This window comes from Cyprinodon tularosa, unplaced genomic scaffold (assembly GCF_016077235.1).
Source record: "Cyprinodon tularosa strain WSP-4 unplaced genomic scaffold, ASM1607723v1 ctg331, whole genome shotgun sequence".
NCBI classification, from domain to species: Eukaryota; Metazoa; Chordata; class Actinopteri; order Cyprinodontiformes; family Cyprinodontidae; genus Cyprinodon; species Cyprinodon tularosa.
In genome coordinates, this window is record NW_024039043.1 from 1,327,367 (window position 1) to 1,348,399 (window position 21,033).

General features: G+C 34.8%; 1 protein-coding gene across 1 annotated transcript in view; it reads right to left on the reverse strand.

The window, feature by feature from the left end:
• Nucleotides 1-20,363, reverse strand: part of grid1a (glutamate receptor, ionotropic, delta 1a) — a gene marked incomplete at its 5' end in the record, with an annotated part of 42,231 nt that extends 21,868 nt beyond the window's left edge. The window contains 5 exons of the mRNA XM_038293911.1: nucleotides 3,042-3,180; nucleotides 8,355-8,682; nucleotides 9,142-9,339; nucleotides 12,304-12,405; nucleotides 20,244-20,363. Of these exons, the coding sequence (XP_038149839.1) occupies nucleotides 3,042-3,180; nucleotides 8,355-8,682; nucleotides 9,142-9,339; nucleotides 12,304-12,405; nucleotides 20,244-20,363 (887 nt within the window). The remainder of the gene's footprint in view (nucleotides 1-3,041; nucleotides 3,181-8,354; nucleotides 8,683-9,141; nucleotides 9,340-12,303; nucleotides 12,406-20,243) is intronic.
• Nucleotides 20,364-21,033: the final 670 nt, after the last annotated feature.

Below are 21,033 nucleotides of genomic sequence, written 5' to 3' on the forward strand. Positions count from 1 at the left end.
TTAAAAATACATACAGAAATAAATGAATGACTTAATATAAAATAGCTTGAAAAAGTAGCTAAAAATATCAATTTGTGTGTCATTAAATGTGACAAAATAATAAAAATAAGACATTTCTTCATCAGTTGATCAATAGCTTCCAATAGCTTCACAACTATTGGCCAAGGCTAGCTCACCAGAAATGGTTAAGGAGCACGGGCGCGCATGCTTGGATTTTGCCTTCAGGCAAAGGTGTAGCGATAGGTAACTTGTGGAAAGCCCTAGCAAATGAACTCGGACAAGTTGCTGATTTGTCAGAAGAGCACAATTTCTAACGATCATGTCCTATATCGTCTCAACTGCTTAACTGAGAGAATGATAAAAATGTTAGAAACAATCAACATAGCAGATCTTGACCCAACAGTGTTGCAAAGTTTGGACGAGGTAGCTTGACGCTTGTACTCTACCACGGTGGTTAGTTTTATGTTCGACATTCTATTTCTAGTATGGACTCATGATATAAGAAGGAATGTGGAAGGTGTTGGTGATAATGACTACATAAAAGTAGAGATGGCGGGCTTAAAAAAATGTGGCTTCGTCGTACCCCTTTTCCAACATATGTTCTGGATTAAAAATATAACTTTAATAAAATATTTTTTGTTTCTGTTTTTCCTTACTATGCTTTCCACATCACAATGATTTTAATCTTTTTCATTATAAGTTGCTAATTCCTATTGAATTATATTATGTTAAAACAAATACTGACTAAGGGAGATCTACTCAGGTCGGAACACCATATAAAAGGAAGAGGAAGAGGGACAGGGGTCAGCATCCCCCTCCTTGGACATGTTTTGCAAAACATTACCTATTGTCACTTGTGCAATATTCTCTCTCACTGTGCAATAACACATGCCGACTACTGTGTAGCCTGTTTATTTTTTTTTACTTATTTATAAGTTCAGTACAATTCTGTAGTACAAGTGCAATAACCCAAGTCAACTACTATGTAATTTTCCCTTTGCTCTCTATTATGCAGATATTTGGATATCTAAGAGAAACATATTCCAGGAGAATAAAACATTTCTTTTTTTAAGCTTTTTTGAACACCATACCCTCTTTTTATATTGTCTGTTGTATTCTTATTTTCAATGACATCTTGACATCACTTTGTACTCTATATAAGCCACTGGATCCAGAATTTCTCTGAAGGAGTAATCCCATGGGATAAATAAAGTTGAGTCTAAATCTAAGTCTAAAAAAAATAGTTTTATTAAAAAAAACTGAAAAAGATGATTGAATCATCTGACACTGTTTTTTTTTACTATATTTGCAGAAATAAGCAAATAAACCACTAGCCAATCAAATACAAGCAACTGAAACCATTGGAACATTTAGAATTTTCATATTGGGTCAGAATGTAGCCAGAGCAACATATGATTGATGCAAACTGCCTGAGTTCACCACTCGGGCTGATGGTGATGGTACTGTATAATGGTTCGGGGGATTTTTTTTCTTGCCAGTCCTTGAGCCCTTCAGTTCTAGATGAGCATAATCACAGCCAACCTAATATTTTTGCTTAATGTGTCAACCTCTTTGACCACAATATACCCATCTCCTGATTGCTACTTCCGGCAAGTTAATGCACCATGTTACAAAGGTCAAATCATCTCAAATTAGTTCACCAAAAATGACACTGAATATATACAATATAACATGGTGTTCCTACATTCCCAAGATCTCATTTGAGTAAAGTACCTAGATCAAAACGTGCAATTGTGTAATGCCATCATGCCAGTGTGTAAAACATTTTGGAGAGCATTTGTTATAAAAATAAGAATTAAGTTAGGTAAAGGCCTTCCTATTTTTTGTGTGTAATAACATAGTCAGGGAGTGTATTTTTCACTAACTTGGTTTGCTATAATTTCTTAGTTGTTGTGCTCAATCTTTATCCTTTTTTTCCCCCTGAGCAACTGATATCTATAATTATCTTTAATGTACTGCAAATGTTTCCCTTAAGGAAACTGCCATCACATGGTGGTACGGTGCAAGATGTGAGTTGGTAGCTTTAACCCGCTGAGTTAAATGAAAAAGATGAGTTGCGTTTAACCATGAATATTAGTAGCAACCATACTTCTGAATGGAACTCGTTCAATAAGGATAAAATGGAGCTTCCTTCCTTCCTTCCTTCCTTCCTTCCTTCCTTCCTTCCTTCCTTCCTTCCTTCCTTCCTTCCTTCCTTCCTTCCTTCCTTCCTTCCTTCCTTCCTTCCTTCCTTCCTTCCTTCCTTCCTAACAGCAATAATTCCAACAGCTCTTATGTTTTTATGTGGCTAGTCTATTTAAAATATAACTTTTTAACACCGTCCCTTTTGATTAACTGACAGATAAAAACCCCAAGGTGCTCACTGTGTTATGCTTACTATGGTTACAGTCCTTATTTCTAAGAGGTTCAGATTGCATGGAGTACTTAATCACCTTTGAGTTGTTCTTTTAAATGTTCCACCCATACCAAGAAGATAGTATGGCCCCGATTGGTACTTTCACCAACACTTCTCTCATCCATTGTGCCTGTGAGCTATGTGCTGCTTAACATTCACTCAGTCTGCTGTCATGTCCCCATGTGGCTGTTTGCTCAACACTAGACAAAACCAATATAATCAAATGTCTTTCTGCCCTTTCTTTAGAGGGAGAGAGAGAGATCAGGCCAAATTGGATTCACTGGCAGATAACATTCAGTCCAAGAATGTTTGGTTGTTATTCAGCAAGTAAAAAGAAATAAAAAAAAAGCTAGACAAAGATCCTTGCAGATGAAACTTTAACCAAACCTCTTATATACTGTATGTCTTAGCAGTTCAGGGATTGAAAATATGAATAAATAAATAATTCCACAATAAAAAAAAACAATACACATGAGCTATGTCAATACATAACTGAACTGGCTGCATCTTAAGATATGTACAGAGATACAAGTGTTTATGCTCACCAATTTTGTATAACATAGTCCAGTTTAATTGGAAATGCATGCATTGTTTTTATATAGTGTGACAGAAGAAAGTATTTTACCTAATTGCGTTGTCCATGCGTGACACGGTGAGGTAGGCAGCCAGGTTTGCTGTGTAGGACGAACACACGATGAGGGTGAAAAGCCACCAGCTGCCCATGACAATACGCAGAGCCACTGAACCCAGGATGGAGTCACTGCCTGCACAGTGTCAAGACAAGAATAGTTCAAAAGCACAAGCAGAGACGCATATCCACGTGAACAGATGCTAGGTATTCAAAAGACATCACCTTCAATTGGTTTTGCACTTGTAAATTGTAAAGCCTGATCTCTGATTAGGGATTAATATAAACTTTTTAATGTGTAAACTGCATAAACTCATTACATGTTATAAATATAACTATCAAGTTTCTATTATTGTAAACATGAAACAAGTAATACATTACAGTAATCCCAAACAACTGTCTTTACCCAAATCAAGAATTACTTTCCTATTAACTGCTAACTTTCTACAAAAGAAAGTGCTTCATTTTATAATTTGCTGTAAACGCTAAAACTAAACCAAGAGAACAACCGCAGGATAACAAAACCGTAACTACTGCCAAACTGCATATTTATCTTAATAGTTATCTCAGGCTAGAAGACAGATTTATTTAATTTCTTTTATCTTATGTTTTGATAAAGGCAGAGAAATATAAGCCTTACAATTATAAATTGGGGTGGATAGTTTTCTGCATTATTATTGCAGTTTCTCCATTTTTATTGCTGGGCTCTGCTGGGCTTAGATTGATTTTTCAATAGGTTTTCATCTCGGTGGTCATATGTGTAGAAGTGCCTGTGTTTAAAATATACTTAAGTATCATGGAAAAGCTATATTTTTTACAATAAGACTGGTAAACTAAAATGTTTATTTATGTTGACTTGTATGGCTTATACGGATGGAAACTCAGAATAGTCTTTTTTTAACATAACTGAATATAAAATAAGACCATTAAAATGTTTTTTCTTTTTTCTTTTTTTATAGATATGCTGGCATATTTCAGAGTATAGACAGTCAGTACTTGGACAGGGATCATTTTGCATTAATTTGCTATCCAATCAAACTCACTGATAAGATGGTCATTGAAGCAGGTCTTGTTATTTTGGGCAGTGTGAGCAGATAGTAAGACCTACTGGAAAATGAATTCATTGTCTCTATTAAGGTTGTCAACAAGGGAAATCATGAGGTGCTGCATAATTTTCTGGTGAACAGCTGCATTCATTTTAGGGTTTTTTAAATATAGCTGGATATCTGTCTGTCAAAGTTTTTCTGTTGTTGGCACCCATGCCCTCTAAAAGAGCTAAACCTCACAATCCTCAGGTCTGTACTGTAGGTCTTCTGGACGTTTGAGCTCCCTCTTCTGTCATGCTTTTTCTTTCTACTCAACTTTTCATTAATAACCTTAGATTCAGCCATCAAAACAACCATCTTCTTTTAAAAAGGGTGTTTCAATCTTAAAATATTTTGTGGGGGTTGTACTTGGGTTTTCTGGTGAGGATTGGGTGAAGAAATTACACAGGAGAGATAATCAATTGTTTATCAAATTTATGAATCTTCTGAAAAATATTTTGTTTTGATCTGATGCAAATTAGGAAATAGAAAAGAAATAAATTATTCATCTAGACCAAAAAATATCAAACTCTCTTTTTTCTTTTTCTTTTTTAGCGGGAAAATGTCAGCATTATCAAGTCTTTAAAAGGGTTGGTTGCAGCTGTATGAAAAAAAATTAAAATTTATTTTTTAATTTACAAACCACACACCTATCTGGTATTATAACTTTTCTCCCATTTATTTAACAGTTTTAAGACCTAAAAAAATCTATTTGATTATTAAATATTTTTGGACATGGTATGCTTTTTTTGCCCTCTGAGGGTCGAGTACATTGAAGTACATTACCCAGACCTTTAGTTTGAACCCTATCCACCTGTGGATGCTTTTTGTGTGTTTTGCACTCAGGGATGCTTACAGTTTTTTTTTTTTTGTATCATTAAACACAAATATATCATTTATAACATTTGATGATTTCTTTGAATTCATATCCATTTTCGCCAATATTATGTCAGAAAAAAAGAAGACTGGTGTATCACATGTTTGTTACCACAGTATCAGATTTGCTTTCTTGCACTGGCCTGTTCTCTGCAAATTCATATACAATGGCTTAAGAGATGAGTGAGAAAAAAATGTCAGCGTCAATTCTGATCCAGAAAAGGAAAGCCATAGAAATGTCATATGAAAGTTTAAGGAGCATGAAAAAGTGATGAAAACATATTTGTCTGGAAGTGTCACAATCGGAACAGCTGCACCCTCAGGAAACCTTGCAGGAAAAGGAAAAAAAAGTAAAGTTCTTGTCAAATGTATAGAACGAAAGAATCAATCATTTTTTACACATGAGTTAGTATTTTCCCTCCATTTCAGGTTCATTTGATTTGAACAGCCCATGCTTACATTTAATCAGCTCTGATCATTATTATCAGTGGTACAATGTTTCATCTAAGAACCACATTGATTAAACAATGTAGTTATGACAAAAGTTTTTATCCATTTTGTCTTTGGGATGGTTCAGATTATATCCTACCCCCCTTTATGTAAAAAAGAGCACTAGCTGTATGAAAAGTGGCAGTCAGTGTCTGGGGGTGAACAATCTATTTAGCAGAGAACACACAACCCACAGTTCTGGCATATCATTATGGAATAATTTGGGTATTTGGATGCCAAGATTCAACTACTAACAATGGCAAACTATGAGCATCAGCAGTCAGATCCATATCAAAGGGTCTAACATCAACTCGATGGCCCCTTAAAAGAAAAAATCACTTGAATCATACAAGAAGTGGCAGCGCTGAAACATGAGCCAGAAATGAGGACAGGAAAAAAAGAAGGCAGATAAAAGGCATGCATTTGGCTTCTCTTGAAATATAGTGGGTGCTGGGTTAAAAAAGGTTCACAGGCAGTATGCCAGACTTGCAGTTTGGGCTTTAAAATCAGTCATTTGTTATAAAGGGACGTACCTGGATGGGGTGTCCTCCCTAAGAAAGGCACCTTTAAAAATGCCAAGGTGGCCATAGTGCCTGAAATGTATCATTTACTGAATCAGCATTTATTGTATGGTGACATCCACATATGTCTTCCATTTTATTGTAAGTTATTATACCTAAGTTGTTATGACAGCAGCAGCCAGGGACATTCTGCTTTTGCAACTTCAAAGGTCATCCTTTCTGTGTCAACATATTGACAAACAGAAACCTACATTTATTAAATCATTCAGAGTCCTAAAATATTTGCCAACCAGTTTAGATCTTTACAGTTGAAAAGGGAGGTTATCTTTTTTTTTTTTTTTGCTATCAGGTTTTGATCTACTTCATTTAGGGTTCCAATTTTACATGCTATGTAGAACAGTAAATTGCTAAGGAGAGAACCACCCAGTTATTTTGATTCGATTAAATTAAATTCAATAAAAAATACTTCATTGATCCAAAAAGGAAAGTAATCAACATTTTTTATAAAGTTAATACATTGCTAAACAATACAATAATTTGAATAAAGTTGGAAAATATTTCAAATAGGAACAATTATAACAATAAGTTATTTATTTCAAATAAATAACTTATTGGAATATATTGAATTAATTGAGTTTCTTTAAGCAGGGATAATTTTACTTTTGTAAGGGGGAGACATAAAATAGATTAATGGTGTCTTTAAAACATGGAAGAAAACTATTCATTGAATAATTATAACAATTTCAAGAATTCTTTAAGTTTTGAAATTTATCTAGTAGATTTCTTTATTTGATGCATTCATCTCAAGTTTAAAAAAAATAAATAAATGTATAAACAGCCATTTTCGCATTTGCTGTGGGATTTGTCGTCTAATTTGGCTTTCTTACAAGCTGCAGGTAAAATTATCCTCATTCATAAGCTTCTTAATGTGTAACATGCAGAAGCTCAAAACGCCATGGACATGACCTTCCTTTAGCAACTGAAATTCTTTTGCTGTATTTTGCTTTCATTCACTAGAGGGTTTATCTTTGTTCATCCATGAGCCTATGCCAAGTATCAGGATTGACAGTTGAAAACAAGTTATGAAAACAGCACAGCTATTAATGATTATCTGATATGATAATTCTTAATATGCTGCCAATATGTTATCAATCATAGCTGCTTTAATTAAAACTTACTCTAGCAAGGATGCATAACGTGTCAGAAACAGACATAATTTTAATTCCTTTAGAGGGAAGGACACTGCTGAGAGAGGGCTGTAGGTTAAGGTGGACTGGGAAGCATCTGAATCTAGGCCACTACTGCAAGGACAAATCAGAAGAAAAAAATGTTTTTTATAACTTAAATTCAATGACTGTTTTTTTTCTCCACAAAGAGCCATTCTTTGGTTGGGTTGTCCTTCTCCAATTTTAACTGGGCGTTCCCACTATCAAATTTTCATTTCTTACTGGGATTCTGAAGAAGGAGATACATTTTCACTTATCAAAACATATATGAAACATAGAGTAAGCAAGCTAATTTTAACATAGCTTCTTGGCCAACATTTTAAGTGAAAATATCCTTTGCTGGGGTGGATTGGCATTAATGGAAGACAATTATTAGCTTTTGAAACAAAGAATCTAGTTATGCCCGTTGAACCCCTATGAGCCGGTATGAGAGTCTACCCTTAATTCAACTCACATGGTATCACTGCAAGACAATTTCAAATAAAGCTGATGTTCTCATTGTGTTGTAACATATAACCTATAACAATTATGTCATTTATAAATTTAGATTTTATTTAGACTTTTTATAGACTTACGGAAAGAAATGCTCAACAAGAAAAACCTAATGTCATACAGATTTATTATTATTATTATTTTCCATTCTGCTCCATATACAGCACCCCTGGGAATATAACAGGCTGATGTCCACTGGTTAATTAGTTAGGTTATCTGGTAGAGATTGTATTCAAACATTATGCTCTTAGATTGCCAGTTGTAAAATATTGATAATAATACCTGCACACAGACACAAAACGAGCGGAGGGTCTTTATTCTATCCTGCTGATCAGGAGTTGCAGCAACAAGTTCGAGATTGGTAGCACAAGTTTTAAAAGTGATGATGTCTCAGGCCTACATGTATTTCCCTCAGCCTTTCTAATGGAGTTTAATTAATTTCAATGACTTTATTTGTTATGGTATCAAAAGTGATTAAAATTATTCATTAAATTACTTTTAAAACATTTAATATGCTTAGTGTTACTTTTTGTAGAGAATATGAAGTTCACAGGATCGCAAACAAATATTTGCTGCTAGAAACTATCATTCCTTTCGGTTTTTGACACAAGTGTGACTGACCTTGCTGCACAAAAGCACCATAGACAATCCAGATGGCACTCTGAAGCGAGGTAGAGGTGGACGGTGGTGGATGGCCTGTGTTGCTGTGACATCTGACTGCCTGGATACGCCGGAGCAGAAAGATCATAATGCCCACCACAGGGATAGCTGCAGCAATGCATGCCCATACGGCGAGGTCAAATGGCGCTAGCAGTGAGAAAATGTTGATCTTGTCCTCTGACTTGCGCGTCAGGATTCCCACAGAGTAGTCCAGATAGCGTTTGCTGAAGTCCACTACACTCTCCCGCTCTGGAGTGATGGTGATGGCTGACACAGCCAAATCAGCTCGCTGAAAATAAACCAAAATGTTTTTTGTTTTTTTTTAAAGAAAACCTCACACATCTAACCTATTTTCACAGTTTCTCTACATTTAACATATTAAGTGTGCTTGTGTTTCTGCAACAACTGAGGGTCAGACTTCATCTGCTTGTTTATTTCCTTACATTTTAAGCTATAGTGTTGAAAATGCATAAATCAAAATCCTTGTACTGTAGATATTTAGATTATATAAGTCAGTGTATAAATGTAAATGTTTTCTTTGCTCTTTAAAGTGGTCTAAAACATTTTGACCTTTTCATATTGAATGGAACAATACACACTTTTTTTTTTTCTTGAGGCTATGTTTGTTCAGTGATAGATTGGTGCTGAGGCCCTTATACCTAGTCTACAATATGGCTTGACTGTGAGAAATATCATTTTTAAGATGAGCATAGATATTGCTCCTTTGACACGTGGAAAAAATACGAACCTTTCCAATGAGCTCTCCAATTACGCCATTCCAGGATCCATTAGGGAGCGCTGAGCCATACTTCCCATCACCGACTTGATAAATGTTATACTTGAAACCCAGGATCTTGGCGAGGGCATCCAGGACATCGATAGAAAAACCTTTATATCGTTTGGGTTGACCCAGGATGTTTTCAGCCACCATAACAAATGGTTCCTCCTGTTTGGGTATATAAAAAAAAAAAAAAATCATAGAAACTATTTCAGATCATAATAGAACATGGTCTTACACAAAGAAATATATAATAGCAAGAAACTCCGACTTTGAAATGAAAGTGTATTTCCATTCAACCAAAACATTTTTATTTATTGAGATGCACAAAAAGCTGTTATTGGTCATATTGACTGCTAAGCTTGGGGCATAAAAACAAAAAACATAATGAAAAGCTCCTGTATAATGTCCAAACCATCTTATAATTAACCTAGTTTCCACATAAACTTTTACTCAATAACCATGTCATAACAGCTGCTATAGTAGGTAAGTTGAAATTACCATTTAAAATGTATCGTCTCCCCTGATAGTTCCCTTTTTGAGTAGAAGTGTCATAGCAGTATTAAATAGGTGAAATGAAAAGAGTTGAGCAGGACGGGGCGGGGGAGGGGAACTTGGAAAGAGGAGAGGTGTTAAAGTGGGCAGGAGCAAATGACTTGATGAAGTGAGACTGCCATGAGAACACTGAGCAGAACTTATGTGAATAAATATGGTGCAGGTAAATCATCTGTGAACAGAGAAAAATGGAGAGGAGGAGAAGTGATTGAGGTAAAGGACGAGGGCAGAGACTTTGTCGTGGAAAATAGGGTTTTACTTTTAGAGACACTGCTGTGCTTTAATGGTTTTCAGATCCATTATACTTTCAGGACAAAGCGAAGATTTCTGTTTGCTGGGGGGAAAAAAAACATGTTTGTGGAGTTGATGTTTGGTGTTCTCTCACAGTGATTTTAATCTTTGAAATGGAAAAGCATCAAAACATTTCATTGTACCTCCCTCTAAAGTGCTGATGACTTCCTAACTGAGTGTTTAACGTGTGAGCTGCTGTGAGTTTTATTGTTTAGCTGCTGTCCATAAAGAGAACTGAAGAGCGTTTATATACTGTGCTTGGTCTTGAAATGGAGATGGATATTTTTTCCATTGCCATTTCCTTAAATTCAAATATCATCAAAAGGTAATTTTTCTTATTTAATTGATATATTTTAATTTCACACACAGTAATACAATTGCAATTCTATTTCTGCTAATTTAGCTGTCTATGGCTTACAGCTTATGGAAAAATTTTTAAATACTATAATAGATAAAAAAAAAAAAAAAAAAAACTATATTTTAGTACAGCTATGTTACGTCAGTTGACCACTGACAGACTGCTGAGTTGAGAGTTGTCCAGTAGACAGTCAGTGACACCATCTGCAAGGTGTAGCAACACAAAGGCAATACATTTTCTACGTCACACACTGACATAGGATATGAGCTGCAACTGCAGGAACTCTATAAATAGATACTTTAGAATGATACTATCTGGGCTAAGAAAAGATATACCTAAACTGTTGCTAAATTATTCAAAAACTAATTTTTCAGATTGAGATAAATTATGAATTTCATGGGCCTGTAAAGGTTCCAAAAAGTAGGTGATGAGTTTGCAACAATCAAAGAGGCTGAAATCTAACCCTAACAAAGCAGGTGAGCTAAAGACAGTAGTCCATATGCCTCAATAAATGAGCTGTCAGCAGCAGTGCCGATATTATGGCAAAATTGACCAGTTTATGAAATGACCATCATCTATAATTGTACTGTAGGATATGGTTCATGCCCAGAGAATGGTAAATGGACTAAATCCATATAGAGCCTCTTCAGACATACTGTAAATATATACCCTGTGCAATAACTTGTTTCTTTATATTTGATACCCAGTGCAATTGTTATATAGATAAATACCCATCTATATAAATATAGTGTGCAATAAATGTATAATAATCCTGCTTTAAAAGAAAAAAAAAGACTTCAGCTATATATATATATATATATATATATATATATATATATATATATATATATATATATATATATATATATACCCATGCACCATTTTCTTCCTTTGGCACATTCTGCTTCTTTTTGACTATTTCAGCCAATGTAACGGCTCCTTTTCTCCACTGTGAGATCAATAAAATCAATTAATCAATCAATTAAACTGAAGGTGCTTTATACTCAATTTCTGCTTATCGCATTTACTAACCTGCTCACATTTGTTCATCGACATACAGATCGGTATGCAACTTGGGGTTAAGCTCCTTGCCCAGAGCAGCATTGACATGATGTTACAGAAGAAAGCAGGAATCAAACTCAAAATCATCTGAATGCAAGACCCACCCAGGGAAGAACAGTCGTACACAATAACATTCTGGACATATTCGGCACAAATGAGCTAACTCTTTAAGGTAGTAGGACTACAACAAAGAAAGGGTAAGAGGCTCCCTTATTAATGGGGAGCTTGAAAGTTTTTCTAGGCAGAAAAATGGCTACTTGTCAGTTCTGGACCAGATGAACTCAGAACACAATCTCTGCTAAGAAGAATATGTTGCAATAAATTGATAAATTTGGGCTTTCCATTAACTGCAAGCAATAATAATTGAATAAGTGAATATCATTTTATACATCTGTGTGTCATAAATCTATATAACCACTATATTTTATTTGATAACCAAGGTAAGAATATTCATTAAACTTAATTGCATTTAGAAGTGCATTCAGAGATGCATCTAAACATCCTTAAAAATATCCTCAGGTTATTTAATGTCTTTATTTTTGACTGTTTTTGCAACATTTATGTTATCAACTTGATTATTTCCCCCATCAGCGTAAAAAAAAAAAAAAACCTGTTTATATTCCGAAACAATTACTGAGTTGCATATCATCAAAAGCTCGTTAACACCTTAAGTATAAAAGTCACAAAACAGAGTCGCTGGAGCAGAAAATGTAATTTTTAACAGTAATTTCTGAAATAAACTGGCAATTCAGTGTATTTAGTGTGTTCAAGATGCTGTGGTAAAAAAAATTAAACTGTACTTTTTCTATGATATTTTATGACTTTGGCTGAAGTGTTGTTAGAGTCAGCGTCTTCCCATAACTTACCAGTAAGGTTACAATCTTGAGTGTCACTCCCTGCATACCACTCTCTATCCGATTCTCCTTCAGGCTTCCATTCAAGCCCCGAGTGGAGTCCCATGATGCCAGCTAAGGACAAGAGTAAGAAAAATCAGATTTTTAAGCCAAAAAAAACAAAACTAAATGACAATATAAATGCAAATATCTTGTAATGAAAAAGGATGGCAGAATGTGTTGTGTAAAGCTTATATACAAAAAACTATGACATGTGTAAGTCAATAATCAGTTAGCAGAATAAAATAAAAACTGTTCTAATTTCCGTAATTATCTTACTTTGATAAACTGTCTTTAATAACCATCTCCCAGTAATGGAGTATGCAAGACTGCTTTTGTAAGAACGGGCTTTTGTAAAAGCAGTCTGCACCATTCCTGTCATCTCACTAGTCATATATACAAGACTATTAAAATAACTGGAGAGGATTCCAAGTTTACTTTATGCTCCAAGTGTTAGCTTAGAGACTTCTTTGACTTTTGTCTTGAGTCCACACGGTCCTTTAGTTTTTGAACTTCTCATTCCACATGGTCAGCCTCTAGAGCCATGTCTCCGGTCTGTGAGGCTAATGTTTGTTAAATTCTTAATCTGTGCTGCTGGCTGGACAAGGATTCTCAAGGAACCGACACTTCATTTAGTGTGGCCTTTGATTTGAGCTGACAGAACAAGTTTCGTGGCCCAAGGTCAAACCACAAGCCATTCTGGCTTCAGGAAACATGACAATATTTTTTCCCACAGAAACACACCACACAAAAGTAACCTGGAAAATGTCTATGTTTAAAACATATTTTTTGAAGTACAGTTTTACTAAATTTATAAAACACCAAAGTAAACGAGTTTTAATCCATCTTTCAAATTTGCTAAACGTATGTATCATTAAGGTCAACAGGTAAGAGAAAACAAAATCTTTCACCTGAACCTAACTTAGGTCCTGATGGATTTTGGTACTGATATAGAACAATGAAATCCCAAAATTTATTTGGTTGGGATTATATATAACAGACTAAAACCAAGTAGACCATAATTAATATAAAATCTATATATAAACTATAAAATTTTAGATTTTTTTACAGATGAAAATGTTGGTACATTCACCTTTTCAAGACAGCTCCAGCTGCACTAGATGGATGAGTTGATGGAAATCAACTTGGTGTTTCTAATCCATTTTTTTACACACACACACACACACACCCACCCACACACACACCCACACACACACACACATGAAAAAAAAACCTTACCTTCCTTTTCAAAACTTTGCAACTTTGGATTTCTCTAGCACATGAATTTCTCATAAACTGAGTTAAACCTTGAGGATACAAAAAACTTTTGGAAGGCATCTGAAATATTGCACATAGATTTTATTCCGAAAAATCCTTACTTTGCTCAAATGCAACCTGTACAACTTTTGGATTTGTTCTTTTAGCTAGCATTTAAGTCTCTGTTTTATCACTGCACCACTTGGCAGAAGTTAATCTGTGCCTTACTGTAAGAACTATCCAACAAAGTCTTAAAATTACAAACTATGCATTTGGAGAAATAATTGATAAACAAAGCAGCAACAAAGGTGTTTAACTTTGGAAAAGAAATCATGCGAGGCAATCGGAGCTTGGCGAAAAACTGAGCAGGGTGTCTTTATCAGTTTGTTTGTCACATCCTCTCCTCTGAGTCTTAGTGCAGTTCATTGCTATGTATTGCTTTGCTGCAAACCCATTAATGAAGTGACTCTTGCTTAACAGCACACTAGTTTGTGTGAACTATATATCCCCCTATCAAGAGTTACTCAGTAAATGTGTCTTCTGTGTATCTGAGCAGAGTTGAAATGTCAGTCGTGTGAAGATGAGTTTTGATGTAGCACAAGAAGCTTAAGTTTTCCTACAAGGTATGAAAGAATTGTTGATATGAAAGGAGATCATGAGCCACATGTGAGTTGTAAGCACACATCTGCTAGTGTGCACAGGTGTAATGTCAGCTTATTCTTCTGTGTTGATGTTAACTGATGTGCCAATACAGATCTGACACCCGCTGCTTAAGAAGCTGTTGGTTATTTGAAAGGTGTCAAACTGCACACTTCTTAAGCAAAGACCCACAAACAAGACATCTGATGGTGTCCTATCTGGCAGTAAAACCTAGGATGTGCAAACTGAAGTCTTTTTACACATTTTATTACTGCCTCTGCCTCCATCAGGAAGGTGTCAACAGTTCAAGATTTGTCCTGTTTACATTTTTCTTTAATAACATATTTTTCTTGGTGGTCTGGAGCGTTGCCTTGTTTGTGATTCTCAGGTCTTTTTTTTTTTTTCTTGTCTAAAAGTGCTCATAATAATTCTGCCCATCTGTCTACATGACTGTGCTGTGTGCTTGTGTCTCAGAGTGTGCACTGAGGCAAAATGTCAGTGTGCACTGGCTGCCTCACAGGGGGCTATTTTCTCCATGAGCAGTTTTGTCCTCTATGAAAAACACTGAACAATCCTTGGTCTGTAAACTGAAGAACACTAAAGAGGAACACTTCTACTTCACAGAGCTTTGCCCACCAGTGTGCCATTGGAAAGGTGATAGCACAAAAAACAGGAAGTAATATCTCAAATTCACTTCACCTGCAGTTACTCAGGAAATGTATCACTAACCACTAATAGCAAACTCTTAGAATGTTAAAACATAGTTTTATATTTTTGCTGAAATAAAAATCTAAAAAGTGTAAAATGTGCATGTAGGCTGCTGCCCTGAATCCAATACCCCTGTTTAGATTAACTGCCTTTAAAAGACACCTAATGAGCATAGTATGTTCCATGTTATTAAATTCCGCTGTTCTGTGAAGGAGTTTAATTAGAAAATATTTGTGTACAAACAATATAGTTATTGAGATTTAACCAAGGTTAGATTATTAAACAATACTCCTAATCTTCACAACACATTTACATATGCTCTAATGACTAATCAGCTGTTATAGGAATGTGAATGGTAAAAAAAGGGAAACCTCAAACAACAAATGGTTGTTTACTTAGACCAGACATGTCAACTTCAAGGCCAACAGGCAATGAACATATCAGATCTCAGTGGGAGGAAGGTGAGAAAAAAGCCACCAAAAATCACATAATAACAAGCAGGAGCTTGTTTAATTATAACATAAGGTTTAAGGAGGCAACATTCAGAACCCAAACAGAGACTGAGTGACATGGCTAGATTATAAAGATTCAATTAATTTACAGCATCTAATTTTGTATGACATAATTTTCTAATAGTAAAGAAAATTTGGTGATTTAAATAGCACCATATTTATCCCTTTTATGAGGTCATGCTGACACATTCTAGCTAAGGATAACAATCTTTACACCTAGTTTTTTTTTCTAAACCATGCTTGTTAGAAACATATTTTTACTAGATGTGATGCTACATGTTTTGCAGCGTTAAACTTGTGAAAGCAGTTTTTAAATATTTATTTCTCTATATTCTTGATTGTGTACATATATTTAGCATATATCTAGAATTGCATTAAAAACACTTTGCTGCCATTAGGTGATACTTATTTTACCCAATTGTTTTATATTTGTATACTACCAACATTAAATTCAATTCATATGTTATATTTATATTATCTGTTTACCAAAAAACAAAACAAATGTATTTCTTTATATTATGGTAAATAAAGAGAGGCAGTAAGGAGTTTCAAGCTTTTATTTTTTATCATCACAATCTATAGACTTGCATTCTGTATGAAATATAATAAACAAAGCTTGGAATCATTCGAATCCCCTTTAAGATTTAAATATAAGGCATTGATTATGTTGTACTTAAGTCTAAAGTAGACTTTTTCAGTCTGTAAAAGAGATTTAGCAAATCAGCAGCATTTAGGCATAAAACCATATTTCTGATTCACTATGAAATGATTGTTGATATAAATTTACCTAAAAATATAGACAGAATTGAGGTCTGCATCATGACGACTGGGTAGATTATTTATATTAGCTTATACAACAGTAAAGTAAGATTGTTTTGGACCTCAAAATATTGGCTTATACAGATATCTAATTCATTTTTCATTTGTTGGATTCAAACAAAAATATTTTTATTGACAAATGTATCAATGTTTTATTACTGAATTTTTAATCTTGCAATAATGTGTAATTTTATGTATTATTACTTCTTTCAGACTCTCACACATACAAAAATTCCCCAAGTGAAGTAAAAAAAAAAAAAAATCCAGGGGCAGATAGATTGATGATGCACATTTAAAATAAGCTCAGTTATAGTTATATTGGTGGGGTTTCTTTGGTCCTGTGGTTTTAACTATAAGTAGGCGGACATGTAAAAGAAAAAGCATTTGGAGAAGTTTTTGGTTTTTCATCAGTTTACTTTTGATGCTGAAAGAGCTGTACTTTACCCAGCGATCAGTGATCATCAAGAAATATGTAATAAAGCCAATGTTCTTTGCATTATTTGTTTATTTACTATTTAATTTAATAAAAACATATAAAAGATCTCTTACCTGCCATTTTTTGCAAATAATATTGCTGATACCTTATCTTTTGCAATGTAACTGAACAAACTTGTGAAATAGATTTTGCTTTAAGAAGCACCTACAGTAGTATCTGTTTTATTGTCCTAATTGACTGAGAAATTTCATCTTAGCAGGTGTTGGGCATTTTTAATATATTTTAATTATTAGCAATTAGTTTCTCACTTTACAGGCGAGAGTTTGTTTATTGTAAATAAACTAAATAATTGGAGTTGGACCAATACTATAATAGGGTGCAAATGAGTCAGTAAACGAATCAACACCATCTTTTTTTGTTTGCTTCTTCTTTTGTGCACCTGTGGGAAGGATTCGAATCAGCCAAGGGACATTTTAAAAAACATGATGGAGCCAGAGAGAGCATTTATAAAAGCCAGGCTTCATAGCACTTTGCAAATTAATTGTTGGATCAACACTTCCATCAGCCCCCTGCAGATGTATTGTTGGCAAGAGATAAGTGCCCTTTAGAGAATATTTAATGTCATTTGTTCTTGATGAGTCAGTGAGGAATTAGTTTGAGCAGTTCAGTGAATGTGGCGCCTTTAAACTACTGCATCATTTACATGCAGCATGCAGTGTTGCACATTAAAGCTCATGGGAAACCCTGCATCCATTATCATCAGCAATTGTTTCTTGAAGGGTGATGATGTCCAATAAGAAAACTCTCTTCTAACCTTGTGACTAGTAAACATGTTCCCTGACGCTTGACTTGTCTACAGTGGATTAAAGGTTAGTTTCCTCATTTCACTTCAGATTGACCAGATCGTTCTGTAGTGACAAGCCTAGATCTAAAAGGCATGTGGTCGATGAAGAGCTCTAAAAGTTCAACTTTGTTGTACCTTAAAGAGCAGCTATTGTGAGAACTTGAGGGGTAAGCTTTAAAAAATCTGCTGCAGAATGTTTGTTTAATTAATGTGTGAATGAAATGTATCTGCCATCTTAAAAAAAGCTACAAAATTAATTAAATTAAATTAATTGCGGGTAAGGGGTCAGGTCTTGGTTCTGAACTCTATGGGTGCAAGTTTTGAAAAATCAAACCCGTGCAGAACTCTGCTGTGTAATACTTGCCAATGGGGCAAGTTAGTAATATCAGACTATATTTTGAGAGGGAATTTCATACATTTACTGAAATAAAATAGCATTTTTAGAGTAATGGTGAGTCCAATGTTTAGTAAGATTTGTGTATGACTGAAGTTGCACAATTTGCCAGATATCATATTGTTACTCAAAAAAGTATTTGAGAAAAACTCCATCTAAAATCCAAATGAAGGATGATTTGTATCTTAAAGATAACATACATTCCATTAATCTGAAACAATCACAAGAATAATATCATGCAATGTTTATGTGATAAAAATAGGGTTTTGAATAATAATGCATCGCTATTGAAGAAACATTTTAGAGATAATCTACAGCATAATGCATGCAATATGCTTGGCTTGTAGGAGCAATTACATTCAAATAAATAGACTTTTCTCCAAGAGAGCTCAATGTAAGCTGGAAGTCATTAGGAATATCTGCTTAGAGACGAGCTGACACATCAATAAGACCAAACCGGGAAACCAAAACAACAACAACGGCATCGATCACTCTGCATCAGCAGTGGATAGTGCAGAAATCTCACAGTAGCCATTCTGGAAATAGTATTTCAGTCTTCATTACAGTTTCTAACCAGAAAGACGCCTCATCTAAGAGCCATCAGGCTGGGAAGAAAATGGACTGAATGCAGATAAATGATGATGGAGAGGGAGAAAAGCGGGTCTGAAAAATGAGAGTAAAAGGTTAAGGGAAAGTAGAGGAAAGGAACACAGAGGAGAGGTGGAAGAGCGGGTTTGGACGTTAGAAAATAAGTGTGGGACCAAATGAGAAATACTGTGAGGGCTTGGCAGGTGCTGCACAAGGTGGAATCACAATTTCAAAGAAAGAAGAACTTTGACTCATCCTGCAGAGAAAACCCTGCAGTTATGTTTGCTTTAAGAATAATGTTTCCATGTTATATGGAGAAAACTATATTGCTGACACGTATAGCAAATGCAGACATTTTTGTCTGTTTACTTGTATGGTTTTTGCACAGAACACAAACAAAGCCCATAATGAACAACAGCACTAAGTGCAAATCCATTATCAGGCCCTGCTCACTGTCTGCCTCTAATGATCTCAAGAGACATGCACCCAAATGTTGGTATGATCCCTGCTGTTTGCTCTGTGTGTACCTGGCTGCCTGTCCAACGTGTATTAACGCTACATGTTCAGAAGTTTTTCTGTACTGTTTGCAGTGTGCCCTTTTCATGACTAATGTGTGTTTTTCCTCAATGTTTTTAGAATGTGTGTATCCTCCTTGCTAACTCTATTGCTATGATAAATATGCTTCATGAATTCAGTCAGGCTGAGTGGTGATTAAATCTCCATTACTGCTTCTGGTCAGTCCTGCTCTACATAGATTGCTCAGAAACCAAATTCTTCTTCATTGTGGGAGAAGTCTCTGACTGATTTAGGACAAAAAGTGTCAAATTACAGCTGAGAATGGAGTGCACAAATAATGTTCTCAATCTCTCAGTTCAGCTGCACTGCACTCAAAGATAAAACATCTCTCACAGTAACAAGTCAAAAACAGTCTTCAGCTAGCTTTTTCATTTAAATCATGTATAGACGTCTTCTCATTAAATGACACAAGATTAACAAAAAACAGGCCTATTTTTGTGCTCGTTTTGTCTTATTTTTTTTGTTTTTGTTTTGACCAATGAAAACCGAGTAGTTGTGTGGTAAATCCTAGATTGTAGCAGCTTTGAAAAGCTCAAGAGGTCCAGTATAGGGCACTCGCACACCTGACACTTGAGCACCAGATTAAGAGATCAGAATACAAATGATCCAGATCAAATGTCCGAGCAGTAAATGCTATGAATCATTTTCAGCATTTTAAAAGTTTTTGCTCATAACAAAATTGATAAAGCATATGTTTAAAAAGAGAAACCCTAGAGGTAGCTGGTCCTAAAGGTAAGAAAACATAATTTAATTGCAAAGAAAAAGGGTTTAATGAGAAATGGCTTCACTTATTTCATTTCTACCATACAGCATACAGTGGAGTTTCATATTGAGGCATAGGGGCTTTTTTCATTAGGGTTCTCTCAGCACCTGTCTCAGCCATGCAAGTCAGCCAGAATTAAATCTACCCACTAAAAGTGCCCTGAATGGACTTTTAGAAGGAAGCTTTAATTGGCCCTCATTCAGCATATTCCAATGACCACATAACTTGGACATGGAATGGGCACTGTTCTACATTGAACTTAAAATGTGTAACTTTTTTTCATATTAAAATGCACTACTTTTTTCTGGTGTTGGGAGCCTGCAAAAAAGGAAAAGCTGTTTAAAACAACTTTATATTTAAACAAAATACAGACTGACCCGTTTTACATCCTTCACAAAAGCATCACTGTAGCTAGTCCCAAGGATTTCAAACTGTACGTGGGAATTAGAGCCTTCTGCACGGAAGTCCATCAATCCTGTCAGTCCACTTATTCGACCCTGTAGCAACAAAGAAATAAATAAAAAGGCATTTATTGGGTAAAATGAAGAATTATATTTAACACAGTCCTCAAAACAGTAAACACGTAATCATCAACTTAAGGCTACTCTTTTTACAAATCAGAAATGTTATTATGATTTTTTTAAATAAAGTTAAAGTTATGAAAATAAAGACTAGTAATAAATTAACAGAAGCTCAGATTCCCTTTTATTTTGACTATCCTAACATTTTCTTCTCCACATTCCTATGCTTTTCAACATGTCTAAACCTGTTTAATGTTTAACATTCCTTCATTTGATTAGTTGGACCATTCAGTTAACTGACTCCTTCATCAAAAAAGCAATTTTTAACACATATTTTTCTAAATTGAAGCTATTTGAACAGAATATGTCAGTTAAGGTCAGAAATGCTCTCTATTGAAATCTAAGAATTATATGTTAGTTGGGGAAGTTTTAGTATCTGTATCTGTTCTTTAAACTTTATCATTTAATTTTATAGGAAATGCATTTACTGGTTGTATACAGGTAAATTTACTCACAATTCTTTTGCAATCTACAAACTGGTATATTAAGCCACCCTTCCAAGCAGTGGGTAAAGATAACATACAGGTGCTGGTCATAAAATTAGAATATCATGAAAAAGTAGATTGATTTCAGTAATTCCATTTAA